The sequence below is a fragment of the Schistocerca americana genome, chromosome X (genome assembly GCF_021461395.2).
Source record: "Schistocerca americana isolate TAMUIC-IGC-003095 chromosome X, iqSchAmer2.1, whole genome shotgun sequence".
In the NCBI taxonomy this organism is placed as follows: domain Eukaryota; kingdom Metazoa; phylum Arthropoda; class Insecta; order Orthoptera; family Acrididae; genus Schistocerca; species Schistocerca americana.
Window position 1 is genome coordinate 303,520,288 of NC_060130.1, and position 23,435 is coordinate 303,543,722.

The window sequence follows — 23,435 nt, forward strand, 5'->3', positions numbered from 1 at the left end:
GTCACATAAAACACCACCAACGTATAGGCCTACGCATTTCCAAAACGAATAAACTGCCATTTATGTAAACAAAAAAAAAAAAAAAAAAAGGCTTAACGTGCACATCTTGTGGAGTTGCATTACATCTTGAAGACTATTTTGCTGCATATCATATGAAAGAGAAATACTAAGTACCAAAGACAATGGAAATAAACAAAGCTATGAAACAAACAAATTTTGTATTTATTTACATACATATATCTTCGAAATATCAAGAAAGTAGGGGAACAATGTTGAGAACTTATGAGAACAATGAGATTAGTAAAACATAATAATTTATAATCTCCAGATAACGTCAAGAATGGCTGGCGACAAGCCAAGTAATCCAAATTAGCACTGCCGGCACAAGCAAATAAATTTGTACGAGATCTGCGGACAGCAAAGTGTTAAGACCAGGATACCCATATTTTCCTTTCTCTCTTTTTCTTTTTTTCCCAATGAGAGTGGAGTTTTACCAGTGCAGGAAGCAAGCCTGTCAATCATATGGGCTGTAGAGTTGCAAGGTCTTAGTCGAAAGTGTCGTTTCACTAGTGCCCAGTCTAAGGAGTGTTACCCTGATACTATGGCTCAGGATGCTATCATCAGGATGGTTCCCAACAGAGAAGTCTGCCAATGGATGCTGCTATTTGAAAAGCCTACTTTTGCAAGAAATCCTCTCTATTACACAATTGTTTGAAGATGTGTGTGCAGTGGGCTGTCAATTAGATTCCTGGACAGTGGCAGTTGTCAATTTAGACAACAATATGGACTGGCGTTTCATTATGAATTTGTTAGAGGGAATCGTAGTGGTACAACACAGCCTGGCCGCCACACTCCACAAAAAAAGGGCAGCAGCAGATGGGTTTTCGCTAGCCGTTACCTTCCTACTTCACTTATTTTGTTCAATATGACTGGCCCACCTGCCCTAAGTGTTGGTCTTCTTGCCACCACTGTAGAAAAAAGAGGACACATTGTAGTGGTATGCCATGCTCAGTTAGCACCAGTTGCAGCTCCAATCTCTCAATCTATGGACATTAACGTCGTCAGTCCTATGTGCGACAATCTTGTGAGTATTTCCAACAAACTGTTCATCAGTGTACGTGTTAATGGGACACCCCTAAGGTTACCAGCAGATATGGGCATGGCAGCATCACTTATTAATTCTAACATGTATCTGCGCCTTGTCTCCCCTCTGTTGTCTTCTACCATGTGCTGCCTTGTCAATTATAAAAAGACAACACATCCCTATTCTCAGCAGTTTTATAGCGGAGATGGCATACAAGGAAGTGGTCCAACCCCTAAACTTCCTTGTGGTGGATAGTGTTTTAACAGAAAATCTGTTTGACTTCGATGCTTTTACTGCTGTTGGATTCATGGTCGCAGATTTGGTTAACTTTGCTCCCAACCTCGTGCTGTATCAGGGATAGGATGAACTATGCAAGGAGTATTTGGACATTTCATCTGGGTTATGCAAGGTCACACATTTTACAGCGCATATTACTCTCGAACTCATGGCACAACCTCATGTTTTTCAGAGCCAGGACAGTGCCACTAGTGCTTTGTGACAAAGACAGGTAAGTACTCAACAGATCGACTGCTGTGGATGTCACTGAACCAATGTCTAGCAGATGAGCTACACCACTGGTGATTATCAAGAAACCAAATGACAAGCTCTGTCTATGTGGCGGTTTCAAGGTTATAATTAATGCACGGACTATAGTCAACACATACCCCATCCTGTGTCCAGAAGTACTACAGCTTCTGCTGGATAAGGAATCACACCAGTTCCTTGTAGTCAACATACCCTATAGTCTCTACAGGTAGAACCGGTTGGTTTTTGGGGTTGTGGGCGCTCTGGCCCTTTTTCAAGGTTTTTTTTAAGCAACTTACATGTATTCCTTGCTCTATAAACTACCTAGATGGCATTGTAGTCACGTTCCACCACCGAGAAACCACCGAGAAACATCTACAGAGAACTTCCAGCCTGTTTCAGACCTTGTGGAACTTAGGTCTCAAGTGCAATCTGGATAACACACATTTCTTCCAATTCTCTACTGAATACTTGGGACATGCCAATTACAAATGGAGGATTCAGCCAACAAACAATCGTGCTGCAGCTCATCCAACTAATGTGAAGGAAATTCGGGCATTTTTAGGAAACATTGCGTATTATAGTTACCATAGAATATCCTCTTTAATCAATTGCTAAAAAAGGATGCATCATTTGTTTGGACACCAGAATGTCAACAAGCATTCAAGAGTTTGAAGAATAGTCTTCATTCAGTCCCGTGCCTGGCCCCATATGCATCTTAGAATGGCCTGGGAGGCGTATGGGCCCACTGCAATCCAGATGGTTCCAACACTCAATGTAGCACTTAAGAATTTTTCTCAATCGAGGAGGGCCCCCTCCCCTTGCTATTATTTATGCAATCAAGAAGTTTCATGCATTCTTATATGGTGTCAAGTTTTTCCTCATTACAGTTCACAAACCTTTAGTCCCATGGTCCATCTGCTGGATAAATGGGAAATAGACTTCAATGGTGGGTACTCTTCTTCAGTCGTTTTCACTAGAAGATTCACTTACGTCCAATGGCTTAGAAATAAAACAAAGATGCTCTCTCAAATCATCTTGTGGGGCCCTGAACCCAGCTTTGAACGGGGTGAAGTCTTGTTTTTACATTGACAAAGCAGCTCAGTGGACAGGTTCCCTATAATAAACTCACACGATTGACTCAGATGCTGTTCTTCAGCAGGTGTGGCAGCATATTCAAGAGGGAGTGGTCAGTACAAGCCCATTTTGGATTCATATTGGTTGATTGTCACAGATACCTACTCCCAGTTTCCATACATTGTTAACCACCATTCCATGACAGTGGAACTGACAATGTGGGCCCTCAACTGTATCTCCTCCATAGGAGGCCTCCCCCACACCCTGGTGATGGACAATGGGCTGCAGTTTATCTCACAGACTTTTCAAAATTTTTATGTGCAACATGCTGTCCACCACATCAGAGTGCTTCTGTTCCACCCTCAGTTGAACAAATCAGACGAAGAAGTACTTCAGAGACACCCCGGGGGAGAAGCGCGCTCACATTTTCCAGGTCCACGCTTGGCAAGAGGAGCCTAACAAAACTGCTGCAAGGGCACCAGCTGGGTACAGTGCTGCATATCCTCCTGATTTCTCCATGCTCACCTATGGCAACCTGGTTGCTGCACTGCACACCACCGCCTGGGCTTGCGTCTTTAGTCACTGTGAGCATTAGATTCGGGCAGTTATCAACAAATAGTGGGGTTGGCAAGTCTTTGTGACGGGCTCACACATACAACAAAAGCGTTGTCACAGCAGGTGGCATACTACAGTTGCATGTGTGAACTCCCAGTTTTTAGTGGCTCAACTTAAAGAAATGGAACTTTTGTCATGCCACAAATAGTTCAACTTGGTTGTACTTTGTTGCGCTACTTTCCATCACCAATGCTCCCTGGTGGCAGTATACTGAAACATGAACATCCTGCGATAGTTATTGTGGAGTAATTGCTGCTGCACTCCATTCGATTTCAGTGTGTTTTCATTTTGTTACTGCAAAAAGTGAAAACAGTGGTTGGCAGGTACATTTTTGCTACTTATGCAACTACAAGAACAGCAACCTATGTCTGACTGTCTGCAGCAGTGTGTGTGTGTGTGTGTGTGTGTGTGTGTGTGTGTGTGTGTGAGAGAGAGAGAGAGAGAGAGAGAGAGAGAGAGAGAGAGAGAGAAGATTTTTGGATACACAAATACATAAACTTAATATATGTAACCAAAAAATCGAGTCATACAAACTTCATGATTTGTGGGACCACATTGTATATATTGTGGATTATAAGCAGGAGATAGCTCCCAAGTGTGTCGCAGCAGCTGTTAAACTAAAAATTAGTTATTCAAAATTCCTATATCAACTAATACGATAAAATTCTAAAAATCTTGGAAAAATGGTGTGTCTGCAGGTGATATTTAGACACCAGCTGTTGGTTAGTTTGCCACTGCAGACACCATTTTCATTTTTGAGTGTTATTTCTTTTATTTAGTTTGTGCAGCCTGATTTATCACTGTGTGAAATCTATTTTTGGATCTAACATTAGGGTTTTGCCTTCCTTGTACTTTGCTCTTGTCATAGCTCTAAGGCCATAACCTGCACTATAACATATACAGGACGAAGCAAAATTCGCACACTCGGGCTTCACAGCGTGACTCCTCACATGCCAGCGATAAAAAAATGTCTCTCACAAAATTTCATAGGGCAGAAAATGGATGTTAAAGAGTGGCAATCTGGAAACACTGTAACCAAATGTATGGTAACTACCTCTGTCTGGACAGATTTGTTGTGCTGTACAGTTGGTGCAGTGGATGCAGTTTTGGGTTAGCATGCAGGAGGTCGATAGTTCGATCCTGGGTGGAGGCATATGTTTTTTATTTTGTAAATATAGTCCAGGTGGTATGGTATCTGTCATCTTAATCATCAACAGCGATTGCAGCGAGTCCTCTAGAGAACATTTGCACTTGCATACTAAAATCTTAGAAATGGAAGATTGGTCAGCTTTGAAAGAAGCCCTTTCCATGTCGTGGGCATGAATTTATTTGAACCACTTCATCTACTAGATGTGAAACCTGTTTTCTTTGTACCCTCATCCAATGGCCCCATAGTTTAGTACCAACTATTATTCTTGTCTTCTTCAAGTCCATTACATTTCATTAGGGCTTTACGTTACCAGAAGGACCAGCAATGTGCTTTGCGAATAATGCTTACTATTTGTATGTGTTACCACCATGGTCCCACTAATTATGCCTTTCACCAGTGAGCCTAGTAGCCACATGCTGTTTAGTACGTATCTCAATCCATTATTATTATTATTATTATTATTATTCTATTGATTGGATTGCGGAAACATCGCGTCTATTACCGTTACAGAAACAATGTAATTCAAAATCAAACTTTTCCAATCAGTGGTGTCAGGATGAGTCATACAGAACAATATCTGTCAGAGGGGTAATGAGAGATAGGTGGAATAATGCGTAGGACTGACAGTGTGTTTGTACTGTATGCGCTGTTCATCAGACAGGGACTAGTTGCGAGCGGAGTAACGTAGCCATGACAGACTCCGATGTACATGCGTAGACGTATCAAATTTTCTCATTGTAAACCTCTAAACCGGTGTGGCGGACATATGGCATACAAAAACGATGAATATGTGAATATGCTTCTGGTCCTTGGTGCATCTGATAACCGGGCTGGTGCTGCCACTCATGAATATGCTGCTAATTATCCTCATCAACACTATCCAGATAAGAATGTGTTTTGTCATATGGAGCTGTGCCTTCGGGAGTCAGGTTCTCTCCTTCCACCATCGTATGACAGAGGTCATTCATATACTCTCCATACTCCAGCTACTGAGGAAGCTATTCTGAAGGTCATACACCAAGAACCTCAGTGAAGTACATGTAGCAGAGCAAGGTAGCTGCGCGTCTCACAGTGCAGAGTCGTTAACGTGCTGTATGAGCATGGGCTGCACCCTTATCATTATACTTTCACACAATACCTGCATCCTGCACATCGCCATCAGCAGATGCAAGTCTGTGAATGGTTCCAATGACAACAGGATGGCAAAGATTACTTTGTGAACACTGTAATATGGTTGGATGAAGCAGCATTCACTCACGAGGTTGTCTTCAATATGCACAATGCCCACCACTGTGTCACTCACGACTGTGGATATCAAGTTCACTTTGGCATCAACGTATGGGCCGGAACATCAGACGACAGGTGTTTGGGCCACTACATGTTGCCTGACCAATTGACTGCATGAAGGTATCGTACATTCCTCGCAAACTATCTGCCTGATGCGCTGGAACATGTTCCATTACCTGTTCAGTACAGGATATGGTTCCAACATGATGGTGCACCTCCACATTCTGGAATTAATGTGCGACAGTATTTGGACAGAACATTCCCAGGGAAATGGCTCAGACGTGGAGGTCCAGTTGTATGCCCACCACGTTCACCTGACCTAAATCCCCTGGATTTCTTCCAGTGGGGAAACCTGAAGGAGCACACGTACTCCACTCTGCTGACAATGTGGAAGAATTGGTAGCGAGTGTTCATGCTGCTCTTGTTACTGTGGACGCAGCTTTGCTGCAAAGAGCCCAGAGCTGAATGATTCAGCAGGTTGCGCAATGTTTAGATGTGCAGGGAGGTCGCTTTGTGCACCTGTTGTTCTGAGAACAGCGTATTCTGTTATGAAGGTCATGCGGTCATTAATATGGGCATTATTATTGCCACTGCTTGATAATGTACGACATCTGAGCACTCACGTTATATGTAGTATAAATGACAAGTAGATGTTGTGTTATTGTACTGTGCCATTATCTTTAGCATCTCGAAATTGATATTGTTTTTGTAGTTATTCTGTCCTATGACATGCCATTTGCTTCAACTGTCCATTTCTTATTTGTCTAACCACATATTTGTTATGTTCGGCATTACAAAATGTTGTAAATTTACGATACATGTGACCTAAGAAATGGTGTATATTACAGTAAAAAAAAAAAAAAAAAGGTGCCCAACCCAGGATCGAACTCTCAACCTCCTGCATGCTAACAAAAACTGTACCCACTGCACCAACTGTACAGCAGAACTAAGATGTGCTGACACAGGTAGTTACCATACATGTGGTTACAGTGTTGCCAGATTGCCACTCTTTAATGTCCTTTTTATGCCGGATGTACTTGCACGCCGAAATTTTGTGAGACACATTTTTGCTATCACTGGCATGTGAGGAGTCGCACTGCGAAGCCCGAGTGAGTGAATTTTGCTTCACCCTGTATATGCACTGCCTCATGATGCCACTACAGAAAGCCAAAAGCTGTGGTGCCAAATTAAGACGCATATGTGAACTCCACTTTATGCTGGATATGGAGGACAGGCTGGTGGCCTGATATCACAATCAATTACGCCCGCAGAGGGGACCAGCGTTTGCTGCATCTGCACAGCCTCCTTTGTAGTGTCCGGGTTTTTGTCTTCTCCTCCATCCCTGGGGGTACCTTCCCTGTTTTTGGCTCCAGCTTCTAGGCTGAGCCCTTTGTCCATCACACATTCATCTATTACTTTTTCCAGCCCTCACTCAATAGGAGTTCGCATGTGCCGGTCCAGCAGCCAGTTCCTGCTCCCGCCCTAGAGCTGCCAGATGTCCCCATGGATTCATCTTCAGCACCCCCCTCCACCCCATCTGCCGCCTTTGTTGGTGTTGCACCACTGGACATTTGCCCACGGGGGAGACATCACTATCAGAGCTGTTCCCGGGCCTACTCTCCAGTTGCAGCTAATAGCAGGGGGCTTCTGTCCTCATCAAGGACACCTGCCTATGATGATCAGGAAGGCATGGACATCTGTTTCCTGGGTACCTATGTCGTCCCATGGTGCGGGGGAGGGACCCCGGGGTTGCATCGTCTAACAGTCAGCCCTCCAAGGGGCGAGGACTGCGGTAGCCCTATTTCAACATTTTTCTGTGCATCATACCAGTAGCCTGACACCAACTACTGTCATAATACAACTCATCCGTGCCAGCGGTGCAGGTCCAGACACCAAGCGGTGGTACAACCTAACACTGGAAGTGCCACTGCATCGAGGTTGGCATGCACAGACGACTGACAGCACCACCTCGAGAGACTGACGAGCAACCTACACATTATAATAATGGAGTGGAGGGCACTCTGCCTCAATCTGTTATTGTGTGTTCTCGTGTTGACTTTCCTTTCGGGCTGTTGGCACTGTATTGGATTTCCCCTGGCATTGTACTCTGACTGTGTATGGAAGTTCTAAACAGTTTTCTCATTAAAGTGATTACCATTCTGTGTGTGTGGTGACTTGTGTGTGTGGTTACTACAAAATTCTTCACAGGTAGAGGGAGAAAGTATGTGGCAGGAGACAAAGCACAAATTGTTCCAACTTTTACCAATTGTGTGGAGCACCCAGGTGTTATGAAAGTTAACTGAAAAGACCGATGTCATGCCAGGGTCGTTTTATGTCAATTACGCCAGTTTTTTCTCCAGCAACACTGTTTCATAAAGTGTAAATCATGACAAAATTATAAAAATGTTAACGCAAAAGTGGGTGCAAATTAACACTGCAAACTTAGGAAATTTGACTGGAGCAATAACAAATGTTATTAATAGTGGGAGAATATTAGTTCTGAAAATGTTAAAGTAGGATTATACTATAAAGCAATTCCACAAAAGTTGTTCTTTCTTCCAGGAGTGTTAGTTCCCCATGTTTCACAGGAGAACTTCTGTGAAGTTAGAAAGGTAGGTGTCGGGGCATTGACGGAAGTAAAGCTGTGAGAATGGGCTGGGAGTTGTGCTTGGGTAGCTCAGTTGGTAAGAGCAAAGTGAAAGGCAAAGGTCCCAAGTTCGAGTCTTGGTCTGGCACACAGTTTTAATCTGCCAGACAGATTCATAACAGTACACCCTCCGCTGCAGACTGAAAATTTCATTCTGAAATCATATACCTTTCTGCATGATGTTATGATGAACTCTGTTTACAGCTGGTACAATTGTTGGAATGTAAAGTAGTTTGTGATATACCTTTCTCACTGACACCAATATGTTGTATTATGAAACATATCTGGGCATATCAAATATGAACCAGAATTTAAATCTAGCACTGTGACAGTGAATGGAAAGGGCTGCCACCTTGACGGGATGTCGGGAATAGCACAGTGATGCCGCAGTTGGTGTAATGTAACCACTCGTGTCTGGCGGACGGCGCATAATAATCAAGTTTTTTGTGGAAGAATGCTCTGAACCCGTGGAAATTTTAAAGAGGCTCCATGCACAGTTTGGGGAAGAAACCCTTTCGAAGATCCCAGTGTATGAATGGCATAAAACTTTGTGGCAGGATAGGTAGCTGTGGAAATTACACCCCACCAAAAGCAACCCCGAACAAGCATCACATAAGACAACATTCATGCCGTACAGAACCTGTTGCAGAAGAACAGCACATGAAACATTTCGAAATTACTTCAGCAGCATGGATAAACTGTGAAAGTATTCAAGCCATTGTCACTAATGATGATTCATTTGTACAGCAATGCAAGGCCATGCACTGTTTCTTTAATGATGGAAAACTGGAGAAAAGTCTTTGGGAAACTCCACAACTCATCATGCTGCAACCACCACATGTTTGGAAATCTGAAAGAAGAGCTCAGAGGACATTACTTTGATGACAATGCAGCGGTAGAGGAGTTTGTGAGCAAGTGGCTGTACACGGATCCCTCTTCTTTATTCGAGGATGGCACGAAAAAGTTGCCAGTTTGATGATAAAAATGTGTAGCAAAGTCAGGGGAAAATATAAGGCAATGACTTGCATTTGCCTTATGGACCAACAAGACTATGACAGTATGTAGCTAAAAACTTCATCATGAATGAGCCAGGTTGTAAACCATAATCTTGCAAGACGATGGTCACTTTCCTTCTTTATTACCATCATCTTGCGAGATTATCATTAACAGCCTGGCTCGCAATGAAGGTTTTAACGACATACTGTCATTATCTTGTTTGCTCATTTTATGACTGCATTTCATTGCAGAACTACAGCTAATGCATGTTCACAGCATTTTTATGATTTGAACTCTCTGAAGATTGTTATAGAAAACAAAGTCATTGTGTTTTAGTTGTATACTGAAAATTGTGGCCAAGGCATTAAAAGCTTTTTGTATTAAAATGTTTTATTTGATAAAATTGAGAAACGGAACTTTATTAGTTTCTGACCAAGAAAAGAAAAAAAAGAAACATGTTTGCAGAACGTTTGCAATTAAAATGAACTGAGATAATCTACCCAGACTCTGCCTAATGAAACAGGGAACAGACTAAAGAGAGCTGACTTAGGAAGGACACCGTAATATATCTAGGTTTTGGTTCAAATTTGGCAGATGGGGGTGGTGATTAAAGTTATATAGCTTTAAAGATAAACTAAAATAAAACTGTTACCCTTGCCATAACCTTCACAGACAACACCGACAGTCAAAAATGGTTCAAATGGCTCTGAGCACTATGGGACTTAACATCTATGGTCATCAGTCCCCTAGAACTTAGAACTACTTAAACCTCACTAATCTAAGGACAGCACACAACACCCAGCCATCACGAGGCAGAGAAAATCCCTGACCCCGCCGGGAGTCGAACCCGGGAACCCGGGCGTGGGAAGCGAGAACGCTACCGCACGACCACGAGATGCGGGCGACACTGACAGTCATAACAAGCAACAACATTAATATAAAACAACCAAAAGAACATTACATTTGTTGTATAACAAATACCTGGTGGGCCTGGAGGTCCTTCAACAATAAGATGGGTTTTAGAAGCAATCCTTCCAACAGCACTCTTTATAATACACTCATAGTCACCGCCTTCAGCAAAAGATATGTTTCGAATATCCAAAACATTGCCTTTAATATGCTGAAAAAAGTACAATTTAGTGATTAATATCATTTACATGGCACATTGTTTTAAGAATAACCAAAATGCCAGTTACATTGATAATAATCTTCAATAGCCATTGAAGATTGGACAAGTGACACAGCACATCTTATTTAATAATACTAATAATAATAACAAAATCTACAGCCACAGGCTTCCTGAATTTTACACAAGAAATTGAAAAACAAATTGAAATCATTCAAATTATTCTTCAGATTGTCTCCATTTGAAACAGCGTGCTCAATGACCATATTAATGAGATCCAAGATAAGACAAAGGGCAGCACTGGTCATAAAATTTTAGTCTCTTTATTGCAGATTGATTTCAGCTACTGCACAGCTATCTTCAGAGCAATTATAGCCAAGTCATGATGAAACATCGTAAATGAAATCACTCGTGGTACCACATTGACATTAAACTCATGGTACCACACTGACATGACATGTAATGGCATAACTGTCAATGTGGTGCCATGTGCAATTTTATTTATGATGAATCATCAAGACTTGGACATAACTGCATTGAAGATAACTACACAGTAGCTGAAATTAATCTGCAATACACAGATTAAAAATTTATGACCAATGCTGCCCTTTCTCCTATCTTGGATTAAAATTGTTTCTCTACAAGTATACATGCGCAAATATTTGAAAATCCTCTTCTTTTATGGAAGGACGGTACTTTTGTATATTATAAAACAGTGTATAACATAATCCACAGAATAATAATTGTGATACAATTCTGAGTGGACTTTTCAGTGCCAAGAAAAGATTACATTGAGGGTCATTAAAGCAGCTGCACATAAGATTGAATTCAACCTGTTCCTCCATTAGGAGGATGTCGATATATCTACTGCGTCATGCTTACAACTAGAATAAAAGGGGGTCTAGCAAACAAAATATTAACTCAAAACAATCACACAGTAGTGAAGCAAACTTCCTCAATATTATGTTACAACAGTCACAACTCTGGTGGAAGTCCTCGTAGTGCCAATTTACAATTTGATGGCAGAATTACTTTTAAATGTCACCCACTAAAACCTCCCCCCCCCCCCCCCCCTAAAAAGAAGAAGAAGAAGAAGAAGAAGAAGAAGAGAAAGTCTTTGACTTCCAAATATACTCCCAAAATGAACAACAGACACATCTGGAGGAAGATGTTAATATAGTAACTGGTTACTGTTAGATCATCATCTTCCTCTGCATGCCAAGGTTTAGGTACTTGTGCCTGTTCTGTCTTCACCTGTAACTGCCACTTTGTTCTGGGTTTTCCCACATCACTTCTTTCTCTAGGCTGGTACAGCATGGCCTGATGTGGGATTCTCTTTGTACTCATTCTTTGTAGGTGATGTTTCAGTAATGTTTTATTCTCTTCAATCTTTTCATTAATATTATGAATATCTAGTTCATTCCTAATATCAATATTATGAAAAGGATAGTTGCTACACACCATATAGCGGAGATTCTATGTCGCAGATAGGCGCAACAAAAAGACTGTCACAAAATGAGTTTTTGGCCAATGAGGCCTTTGTTGAAAAAAGATAAAATGCGCGCGCGCGCACGCGCGCGCACACACACACACACACGCGCACGCATGCACGCACACACACACACACACGACGACAGTCTCTGGCAGCTGAAGAATCTGGCAGCTAGCTGTCAGAGACTGTGGTCAAGTCTGTGAGTGAGTGAATGAATGTGTATGCGTGGCCTTGTTGCCCTAAGGCTCATTTTGTGACAGTCTTTTTGTTGTGCCTATCTGAGACTCAGTATCTCTGCTATATGGTGAGTAGCAACTATCCTTTTCATAATATTGTTACATTCCGTCCTGGATTTTCCACTGATTGATTATTCCTAATATCTTCATTTCTTACATGGTCTTCCCTGGTAACACCTCTGACTTTCCAAAGAAATCTCGTTTCCGCTGCTTGTAGTTTATTTTTATTGGATTATTTAGGGATAGGTAACTCAATTCCACACAGCAACACAAGTGTAGCTATGGTTTTACTGTTAGATGACATACCTAATATTACAGCCAAAGTGAGCATAAACACGTTTATGTTACTTCTAAACACAACACTATAGATGTAAATAATGAAATCTTAGAAGAGGTTTCTTTTCAATTTGGTTAACATCAAAAGACTAACAACGAGCAATTTTATATCACTACCATAGTTTGTAATTATTACGGAAATACGTGCTCACTCAGTTTACATTTATCACTTAAGAATTAAGCAAGGCTATCATGTTTGTAATTACATAAGGCAATTATTAGCACCCACAGGTAATTGGAAGACAGCAGCATTGTTATTTGCTGTGAACCATGCCGTTATGTCACTATGTTTATAAAAAAATCTAGTAAAATTTAATCATGAGCACAAATAGCAGTAACTGTCATACATCTCCCAGGGAACGGCTATGGTGCGAGTTTAGTAGTAAGTTTATATCAAAAGTGACATACATTTTAAAGCTGAAGAAGATTTGATCACAGTTAGTGTATACAAACATTTTGAATTGGTAGCCACTGAAGTCATAAAGCTAGATGTCCATAAGAAGTCTTCATTCTGTGCATGTAGCACTCACCAAGTGATAATGCTGACACTTTCTTAACAAATTAACTAAATCCTAGAAAGTGCCTCAGCCCCCAAAACTAACGTAACAATATGTGGACGCATGAATATTAACACGGGAAATTAGGGATAACTTCCTAAATATTCTGAATACTTTCTTATTTAACCCAATGTGACTGGAACCTTAGACCCTCTCTTACACTGGACCACACTCATTCGCTTGCTCTCTCTCTCTCTCTCTCTCTCTCTCTCTCTCTCTCTCTCTCTCTCACACACACACACACACACACACACACACACACAGTATTTTGATATAGCACAAATGATAAACGCTGCTACTACAGTCAAGTCAGCTTAATAAGAACTGATGGAGCCACTGTTGCCAGCTTTAACCTGTGTAGTGCTAACATCTGCAGTGGAAACCAATAGTCATCTATACAGCTACAACAACACTGAGTCATTGCCATACAGATGTTTACAAAATTGTATTATGTAATTGGTTGAGACACACGCACAAAGTTGCAGCACCCAGGCCACTGTCAGAGAAAAAGACAACTCTAAATAGCATCAAAGACTTCTAACAACCCTGCTCAGCTAAAACATTATAAACTCTACTCTAAAATTCTTGCCAAAGTAATTAAAAACTCTAAAAGTATGTGTATAGCATCTGAAATTACTAATTCTTAAAATAAAATTAAAACAATCTGGAATGTGATAAAGAGAGAAACAGGGACTGTAAACTACACCAAAGACAAAAATATTGTTTTAACTGTTGACAACTCAGAGATACCTAATAGTGAGGAAATTGCTGAAATCTTAAACCAACATTTTTTAACTGTCCCATCACAGATAGGTTGCCATGGTTCTGTAGATAAAGCTGCCTGTATAATGAAAAATAATTTTCCAGAACCTTCAGTCAAATAAGTGTGCTTCCCATTACTGCCAATGAAATAAAAAAAAAAATCATACAGTCTTTGAAAAATAAACATTCTGCTGGTATCGACGATATTTCAAGCAAGCTGTTGAAGGCTTGCTGTAGTGAAGTGACCGAAGTTTTGTCTCACATCTGCAACACATCCATGCAACAAGAAGTGTTTCCAGACAGAATGAAATACTCTGTTGTCAGGCCCCTGTAAAAAGCAGGGGATGCTACAAATGTGTCAAACTATCGCCCTATCTCTCTATTAACAACATTTTCAAAAGTCCTAGAAAAAGCTCTGTACAACAGGATTGTGGCAAACCTTGGTGACCTGAACATCATTAACAGTCAGCAGTTTGGTTTTCAAAAGGGAGTTTCAATAGATAACGCAATTTTCTCATTCACAAATGATGTTCTAGAGTCTATAAACAGCAAGAGGCTGCCAATTGGTGTCTTATGCGACCTATCAAATGCGTTCGACTGTGTAGATCACCAGATACTCTTCAAGAAGGCCTGTCATTATGGAATTACAGGACCTGTAGGGAACTGGTTAAAATCATACCTCGAAAATAGGAAGCAGAAGATTATTCTAGATGTTTCAGATAGTGTATCACAATATATAGTGGACTCTGAGTGGGGAATTGTGCAGCATGGAGTGCCACAGGGATCAGTGCTTGGGTCCTTGCTGTTCCTCATATATGTTAATGACCTGCCTTTATCCATCAATAAGCAGTGTAAATTTACAATGTTCGCTGATGATACGAGCATTGCGGTGGATAATGTGTCAACTACTGACTTAGAATCCGAGGTCAATGATATCCTTAAAGAAGTTCTGGGTTGGTTAAGTATTAACTCCCTTTCAATAAACCTGGAAAAAACCAATTTTATCCAGTTCCAGACAACCCACAAAAACCCAAAAGAAATAGTTATCACATAGAATGATCAGATGATAAAGCAAGTGTACTTATCAAAATTCCTAGGCGTATACGTGGACAGTAGGCTGAACTGGGAACATCACGTTCTACAAACACTAAAACAGCTGACGTCGGCAACATTTGCTTTACGAATTTTGTCACGCTTCAATGACATTACCATCTCAATGTCAGCTTACTTTGGCTATTTTCATTCAGTCATGTGTTATGGCATCATCTTCTGGGGCAATACACCTGCCGCAAAGAAAATACTCACAGCACAAAAAAGAGCAATAAGAATCATTTGTGGTGTACCCCCACGAACCTCATGTCGAAATCTTTTTAAACGACTTGAAATACTGACAGCAACATCTCAGTACATATATTCACTGTTGTGCTTCATAATAAATAACCCCACTCTGTATGAAATGAATTGCCTACATCATGAACATGAGGAAAAGAGAATTTCCACTGTGAGTTAAAGAACTTGACACTTATTCAGAAAGGGGTAAAGTACGCTGGAACGAAAATTTTCAATTCCCTACCCAACAGCATCAAAAGTATAAGGAGTAGTACATCAGTATTTAAACGTAGGTTGAAAAATTATTTACTTGAGACCTCACTTTATTCACTAGAGGAATTCTTTCAGAGAAATAAGTAAAACCCAGATTGGAAAGATGTTTTTAAATTTTTTGACACTGTTTACTGTTAAACTAATGTAATAATGCCCTAATGTAAAAATTCCTGTTTTTCTCATTTCCATTTTTGGGTCACTCTTAAACCCAAAGTGGGAAGTTTTGATTACTGTTCAAGGTTAAAATAGATGCAATAATGCCCTAAATATGAAACTGCTATCTTCACATTTATGTTGACTAGTTTTTAAGCTAATAAGTATGACTTTTGTGCACTGTTATTAATACTATAACAATGTCTTTATTCTATGTATTTTATTATGTATATTGACACGTTCCACATCTGAGTGACTTGCTCACATGTACAGATCTATGGAACAAGTATATAAATAAATAAATAAAAATAAATAAACTGCAACTGTCTCAAATATAGGGTATTAAGAAGTTCAGCATCAATCTTAGACCATGTACTCACAGGTACTGACAGGGAACAGTGTAAAGTATTAATAAAAGATTTTGGTCTCTCTTATCATTACTCTCAGATAATACGGCCACAAAGACAGGCTTTAAGTCTACATGGAATACAATTTAGATGCTATAGTCCCTAAATTCTGCACATTGTTTAAACTAATTTTTGCGGAGACTGACCGAACATCATTCAGGGAACAAATCTGGACACATTTTGCACCCGTTGTGTCACCAAGGGATATTGGGAACCATCTGCTTGCAGCAGGACTAAGATCACATGTGCCTCTAACCAGGCTACCACTGGCAACACAACAGTATCATGCAGGGCTATTCTGGTGTCACAAAACAGTCGACTGGAATGTGGAATGCTGCTCTGTTGTCTTAAGTGATGAGAGTAGATTTGTCTGTATACGAGCAATGGATACACATGCGTGTAGCACAGACCTGGTGAGTGCTCTATTCCAGAATGCATTCGCCCACAACACACAAATCCCACCTCATATTTCATGGTATGGAGGGCCATCAACTACAACCCGTTCCCACATTTTGTGTTTCCGCAGAGTAAAGTAACCAGTGCCTGCTACACTGCACAAGTTGTTATCCCCCTGCTACTACTATTTCTTCGATAGAAATATGATGCACTTTTTCAGCAGGACAACGATCATTCACATACGGCTGCAATGACACAATGTGCTCTTTGAAGTGTACAACTGCCCTAGCCATCAAGATACCAGATCTCTTGGCAGCTGAACACGTATGGAACATGGTGAAGCAGGATCTTACTCATTCACTTGAGCCTGTAAGAACCATTGTGTAACTGCAACGAATCATGCAAGATGTTTGGGAGAATCTATTGCAGGATGCCATTCAGCACCTTTATGACTGTTTGCATGCAAGAATATACGCCTGTATTGATGTCGGAGAAGGGTATACTGTGTACTGATGCAACGGTTTGGGTGCGCATTATTGTGACGTGTGTTTCATTTGGTCTGAATTTATTTGTTAAAATATACTCCTACAATGATGAACTACCTGCCACACCACTTGTCAATAAGATGGCCTTACATCTGAGTGTGCTACATTTTTTCCAGCACTGTATAATAAATGAGACCCTTAGTTCAGGTACTATTCTGGAACACCTCAAGCTCTTACTAAAGGCAGGGAATGTGGAGAGACTGAAAACTACAGGTCATTATAACTAATCTCTACGCACTCAAAAATAATTGTATCAATCATGGAAGACAGACTAATGAGTTAAATGAATAAATATAACCTTTATACAGAAACACAGTTTGGTTTTGGAAGGGGAAGAAGTACAATATCAGCCATTACAGAAGTTCAAAAAAGTGGTACTTGAGGATGAAGATGATTGGTTTGTAGGATATTCAATTGCGCAGTTATCAGTGACCGTACAAATTCCCAATCTTTATATAGTTAAAGTGTCACCACTTCCACGAATGGTAATGAAATGATGAGGAAAACACAAACACCTACCCCCCTGAGCAGAGAAAATCCCCACCCTAGTCAGGAATCGAACCTGGGACCTCATGATCCAGAGGCGGAATGCTAGCCACTAGACCATGAGCTGTGGACGTGGTACTTGAAGCTCTTGACAGGTATGTCTGTGTTACAGGCATTTTCTTAAACTTATTCAATGCTTCTGACACTGCTGACCACGAAATATTATTAAACAAGCTAGAAGCACTATGTGTAAGAGGAATAGCACACAAATAGTCCCAGAATTACCTGGAAAATAGGGTACAAATAGAAGAGAGAGTTCGCTTGTCTGCTGGTGATACAATTTTAGTAAAACAACAGGCAGACAAGAGACATAAAAACATAGCATAGTGTACTGAGCCCAGGTATGCTCTTAATATACAGGCTGCATAAAAAAAAAAGAAAAAAAAAAAAAAAAAAAAAAAAAAAGAAAACTTTGAGCCACCTGAGAAAATTTATTCCCCACTCTACAAGTTTAAATTTCTAGAAATGGTAGGACTAAGGTGCAATCTGAAAAGTAAAGTACTTTCTTTCTGATAAATGTTCAAAATGGTGGCCTTCAGCATCAATACATCTCTGAGTACACGTCACCACTGACTCCGTACATCATAACCAAGTGCAGAGACCATTTGACTCTCATTCTAAAGTGTGTTCTGGTTATGTGGTTTATGTTTGCAAACCCAACATTTTACTGTGGCCCATAAGAAGAAATCGAGCAGCACAGGATCTGGAGAGGGTGGAGGTAATGCAATTGTCCCTGGCCTTGCAAATTTTGATCCAGGTATGCTCATACATCCATATGACAGTGCGGAGGGGTGGCATCTTGTTGGTAATAAAACTGTCATTAGCTATAATGCATCAATGGCAGGGAATATTGAATCAACAAGCACTGTTAGGTATTTCTCTCCAGTTACATTACCTTCAAAGAAAGAAAATATATTTACTTTTCAATCTGGACTTTAATCTTTCCACTTCTTGTAGAACTGAAAATAAATTTTCTATGACAGTTCAAACTGTGTATGCATTTTTTTATGCATCCTGTTTATCAATGACTTTTGAGATGGTATGACACACGGAGAAAAAGTTCTCTTTGCTGATGACACAACATCATACTCACTGATAAAACACCAAAGCTCCTATTGCAGAAAGCAAATGAAACATCAAGGATGTTTATGATTGGGCAGTAGATAATAAATTAACACTGAATGTAAAGAAAACAAATAGTATGCAATCAGTATAAAGAGGGAAAGCAACTCTGTCACATTAAGAATAAGTAAATCTATAAATGCTGGGATGATTCCTTCATCAAAGCCACGACTGACCACCTATCATCCACTTCAGAAAAGCACAATTGCACACTATCTGATCAAAAGCATCCAGACACTTCTATGTAATGCAGAATTGACCACTAGATGTCATGAGAGGTGGATTCACAAGTATAAAAGGAGGCAAGGAGTACTGCGTTATCTAGTAGACGAGCAAGAACAGCAGAATGAGTTCATCAGGAGAGTTCATATCCACATCCAGTGATGCCTGTGGGTTGAGGGTAACACTGCGGCCGGTCGGTACCGTTCGGCCTTCCAAGGCCTGTTCGGATGGAGTTTAGTTTACTTTTCACATTATATATGTTTGTATCATGTATTTTGCAGATTAGGAAATCAAATTACAGTTACTTGGGTGTGCAAACCATTGTCTATTCCGTGTGGCCACCAGAGCTGCTTAGAACCTGCAAGTATTTTGCTACTTTGGTCTTTTGTAAACCTGATATGTCATTTCATTAGGATACTTCATGCTCTTCACATTATATATGTTTGTGTTATTTCCCTTGTGTATGTTAGGAATGCTACTCAATCAATTCTTAAGCAGAAATGAAATAAGAGCAGGTGAAAGCTGTAATGCTTTCTGACATTACGCAGAGAAGCAGATAACGACAGCATTGGCAGGAATGTTGAAATGTGGAGAACAGTGAGTCACCACTCTTTTGTGTATGTTCACCTGCTCCTGCGTTCAGCCTTCAAGGCCTTCCTGCCTGCCAGGTGTAAATGAATGCCCTTAGCCATCTGGCCCTTCTACCTGCCAGGTGTACACATACACCCACAGCTATCTGGGCACTCTACCTGCCAGGCGTACACGTCTGTCCACAGCCGTGAAAGGTTTAAAAAGAATAGAGTACAATGGTCAAGCAGCTCCTCATAAGCCATGCATTTCTGTAGTCAACGTTAAGCGACAATTCCGGTGGCGTAAAGTGCAATACTTCTGCACAGTTGGTGACTGGAAATGACTGATTTGGATTGATGAATTATGCTGTATGCTGTGGTAATCTGATGGAAGTGCTTATGTTTGGCGAATGTCCAGAGAACGTTACCTGCCACCACAGCTAGTGCCACCAGTGATATATGGAGTAGGGGGCGTTAGGGTATGTGGGTGTTTTTTTGTGGTCTCTTTACTGCTCTTATGAAGCCATGAAATGCAGAAGGATGAAAACAAACGTTAGAGCGCAGTGTACTTTGTACAGCAGAGGAACAATTCGGAGATGATAACTGTTTACATCAGCATGACAATGTATCCTATCATAAATAACATTCCTGAAATGGGCCGGCCTACCCAGAGCTCCACGATGAATTACAGTGTCGACTTTGCTCCAGACCTCAGTGTCCAACATCCCTACCTCCTCTAGTTTCGAGTCTTGAGGAAGAATGGGCTGCTATCCCTGCACAGACATTAAGACATTTCATTGAAAGTGTTCCCAGCAGAATTCAAGCCACCATGAAGGTGAAGGGTGGACACACTGCATATTAATGTCCACTAATAGTTGTCCAGATACTTCAGGTAAGATTGTATATATTTATTTTCACTGTATTATGATGACAAATCCTACATCATTTTAAGATGATTCCTAGATGAATGAATGAATAATTAAGATAAAATCAAGTAGTTTAAATGGGGCAAATGTGCAGAAGAGTAGCTATTGGAGAACCAGTTGTGAGGTAGCTTTCACAGTAGTAATACCAGTGGGCCACAGTACTTTATTTGCATAAATCATTTTAATTACTTGTTTTATTATTTGCTTCAGAGTGGAAAGACAGCAAGAGATGACAGTATAATTGACAGAAGGTAGAAGTGTAATAATTGGGTGAAGTAAATATGTCAGGAACAGCTTGGGACGGAAAAGTGGACTCATAGGAAAATGATCAACTCATAACAAATACACTAATCTGGGAGAGAGCTATCAGCAATTAGTTTCAAAAATACAATGGCTGACAATGAATGCATTTTTGCTAAAGCCGAGTTGAAGTCAGACACTACTGAGGAGAGAAGGGCCATAAAGCAACAGTACTGTGAATATGTTTAGTGGGTGCAAACCAAATGTGAGGGTACCCATCTGAAATGTTCAATCAATGGGTAAGAAGCTGTCTGCAAGGGGAAGGGAATGGAGGAGAACAGAAACTACACACCAGTTAGATTTACTGTATCATAAGTAAAATATATGAAATAATTGCAAACAGACATATAAGGAGAACCAAGAATGGTGCACTTAAACACCACAGTGCAATTCCTTGCATACAAACAGTATAAGATTGCCCCTAACCGAATTTTGCCCTTCACATATGTATGATACAAAAAAATCAACACTGTGTAATCACGTGTACAACAAGTATCTCCATTCAATATTGGTTAGCTGTGCTGCCCAGTTTGTGCAGTGGGACAGTTTTGCGTTTGAATACTAGAGTCCTATTTGGGGTCTATGGTTACTAGTTATTTATTTTCCAGTTTTGATCTGCCCAATAATGTTGTGGAATGTACTGTATTTTAAACAATACACATACTACAACTAGAGTGTTTTTAATATTGACCATAGCAAATTATTGGTCAGACATGTCGAAATTTTCTTTAAGAGTAATAATCAGTTAAAATTAATCACCTGTCATAGGGCAGAAATAGCTACAAAATTTATCAATGTGGATACGTTAAACACAGATACATACATACTACATTCAGTAAAAGTAGCTGTTGATTTGAAAGCTGAAAGACATAATTAGTTACACCATGATGATGACAAATATAGTAATAGTGTTGCTAACCCACTGGTGACGTGATCTCCTAACTGAATGAACTTATGACAGGCAGGTATCACGAAAACTGGATTTGAATTTAAAGGATGAAATAGTGCGAAACAAAATACTTTAACAATGTGACTTGCATGGTTGTGGGGGAACTACCTAGGATAGATGTAGAGGTTAGATTAAGACGATTTTTATTTTGAGGGAAGTGGTATCCAAAGCTGACAATGAACTGGAAGGCATGGAGGGCCCTAGTCCATGGAAGAGAACAGAATAAACATTTTAACGGAAAATACTTCATTAAAGTGGAACAATAAAATGATTGCACACTCATTTATGTGTTGGCATGTGTTTTGTGTAAGATCTGCTGCCATTGCTGTATAATGCTTAAGAAACCAGACACCATTTCATGCAGGAACTGTACTCTTAATCTCTAGTATTGTAATACAAAACTCTACCTACTGTGTTACACATGCAGCACAGTCACACAGTACCAAACAAAAATACTGGTTGTATATGTGACTACAGTATTGCTAAACTGCCTTTTCTACTTCCATTTTCTGTCAAATATACATACAGAATAACATTTTGCTTGTGAAATTTTTGTACTGTCAATACACAAGGAAGCATGCTGTGGCATCTGAGTGTGCAAATTTTGATTCACCCCATGTAAGAGGGTGGTTCCACAAAGATCGAGGTTTTCATGTGTGTCACAGCTAGATGGTTTCTAGCAAGTCTTGTTAGGAATGAGAGGACCACAACTGATCTCTCAGAAGCTCTTGATAAAGTAAATTGACTTGAATAAACTGTGAAGCTGGAACTAGATGGAAGAGTAATAAGTTGGATCACAGTATACCTGCACCAAAGAAAACAGGTGGTTGGTTTGGGGAAGGAGACCAGACAGCGTGGTCATCGGTCTCATCGGATTAGGGAAGGATTGGGAAGGAAGTCGGCCGTGCCCTTTCAGAGGAACCATCCCGGCATTTGCCTGGAGTGATTTAGGGAAATCACGGAAAACCTAAATCAGGATGGCCGGACGCGGGATTGAACCGTCGTCCTCCCGAATGCGAGTCCAGTGTCTAACCACTGCGCCACCCCGCTCGGTAGAAAACAGGTGGCAATGGGGAACTTCACATCACAGGTGGCAAAAATAGAAGGCTGTCCTGAGGCAGTAAAGTGGTAATATTCCCAAATAGCAGTAGGATAAAATGTATGTATACAAACTGGAACCAGATGACATCACAGCAACATGAGAATGCCACTGCCTGTGTGTAACTCCTGAGTGCAGGGAAACTATATTTGGGTCTGCACATAAGTGAGGTGGAAAACAAGACATGTAAGTTTCTGTACACATTAATAACAGAACTAAAGGGTGCAAAAAATGGTACAAAATAAAATAAAGTTGAACCTAATAAGCCCTTGGTCACAATTTTTAATCTTTTTGACCAGGTTTCAACACTCCCATGAGTGCCTTCATCAGAAATTAAATATTTGAAGTAGCCTATAACGTAAGTACAAATTTATGGGAAAAAAGATTTTTATATAACAGTACAAGAAAGAGACAGTGCTTACATGTCACATATAAAATAAATATCAAGCCAGAAAGGCTTTAGTCACAAAGTATTTTTAAAAAGAATACATGAAAGGTGAGCCACTGTGGGCTGCTCATACCTATAAAGCCACAGGTAGCGACAGACTGAGGCGCCTGCATTAGCAAGCGTGGGCAGGTGAACATTACACCAAGAGTGCCATCTAGTAGCCATAGATATAAGCAGGCTACTGAACAGCTTAGACAGCTGAATGCTAAAATGAACAGTATTTAGTATATGAACTCACAGGCAAAATTTCATTTGACAAAA

General features: G+C 40.4%; 1 protein-coding gene across 1 annotated transcript in view; it reads right to left on the reverse strand.

Moving 5' to 3' along the window:
• The window catches only part of LOC124554946 (contactin), a 160,443-nt gene that overhangs the window by 68,368 nt on the left and 68,640 nt on the right, over positions 1-23,435 (reverse strand). The window contains exon 14 of the mRNA XM_047128645.1: positions 10,363-10,501. Coding sequence (XP_046984601.1) covers positions 10,363-10,501 — 139 coding nt within the window. The remainder of the gene's footprint in view (positions 1-10,362; positions 10,502-23,435) is intronic.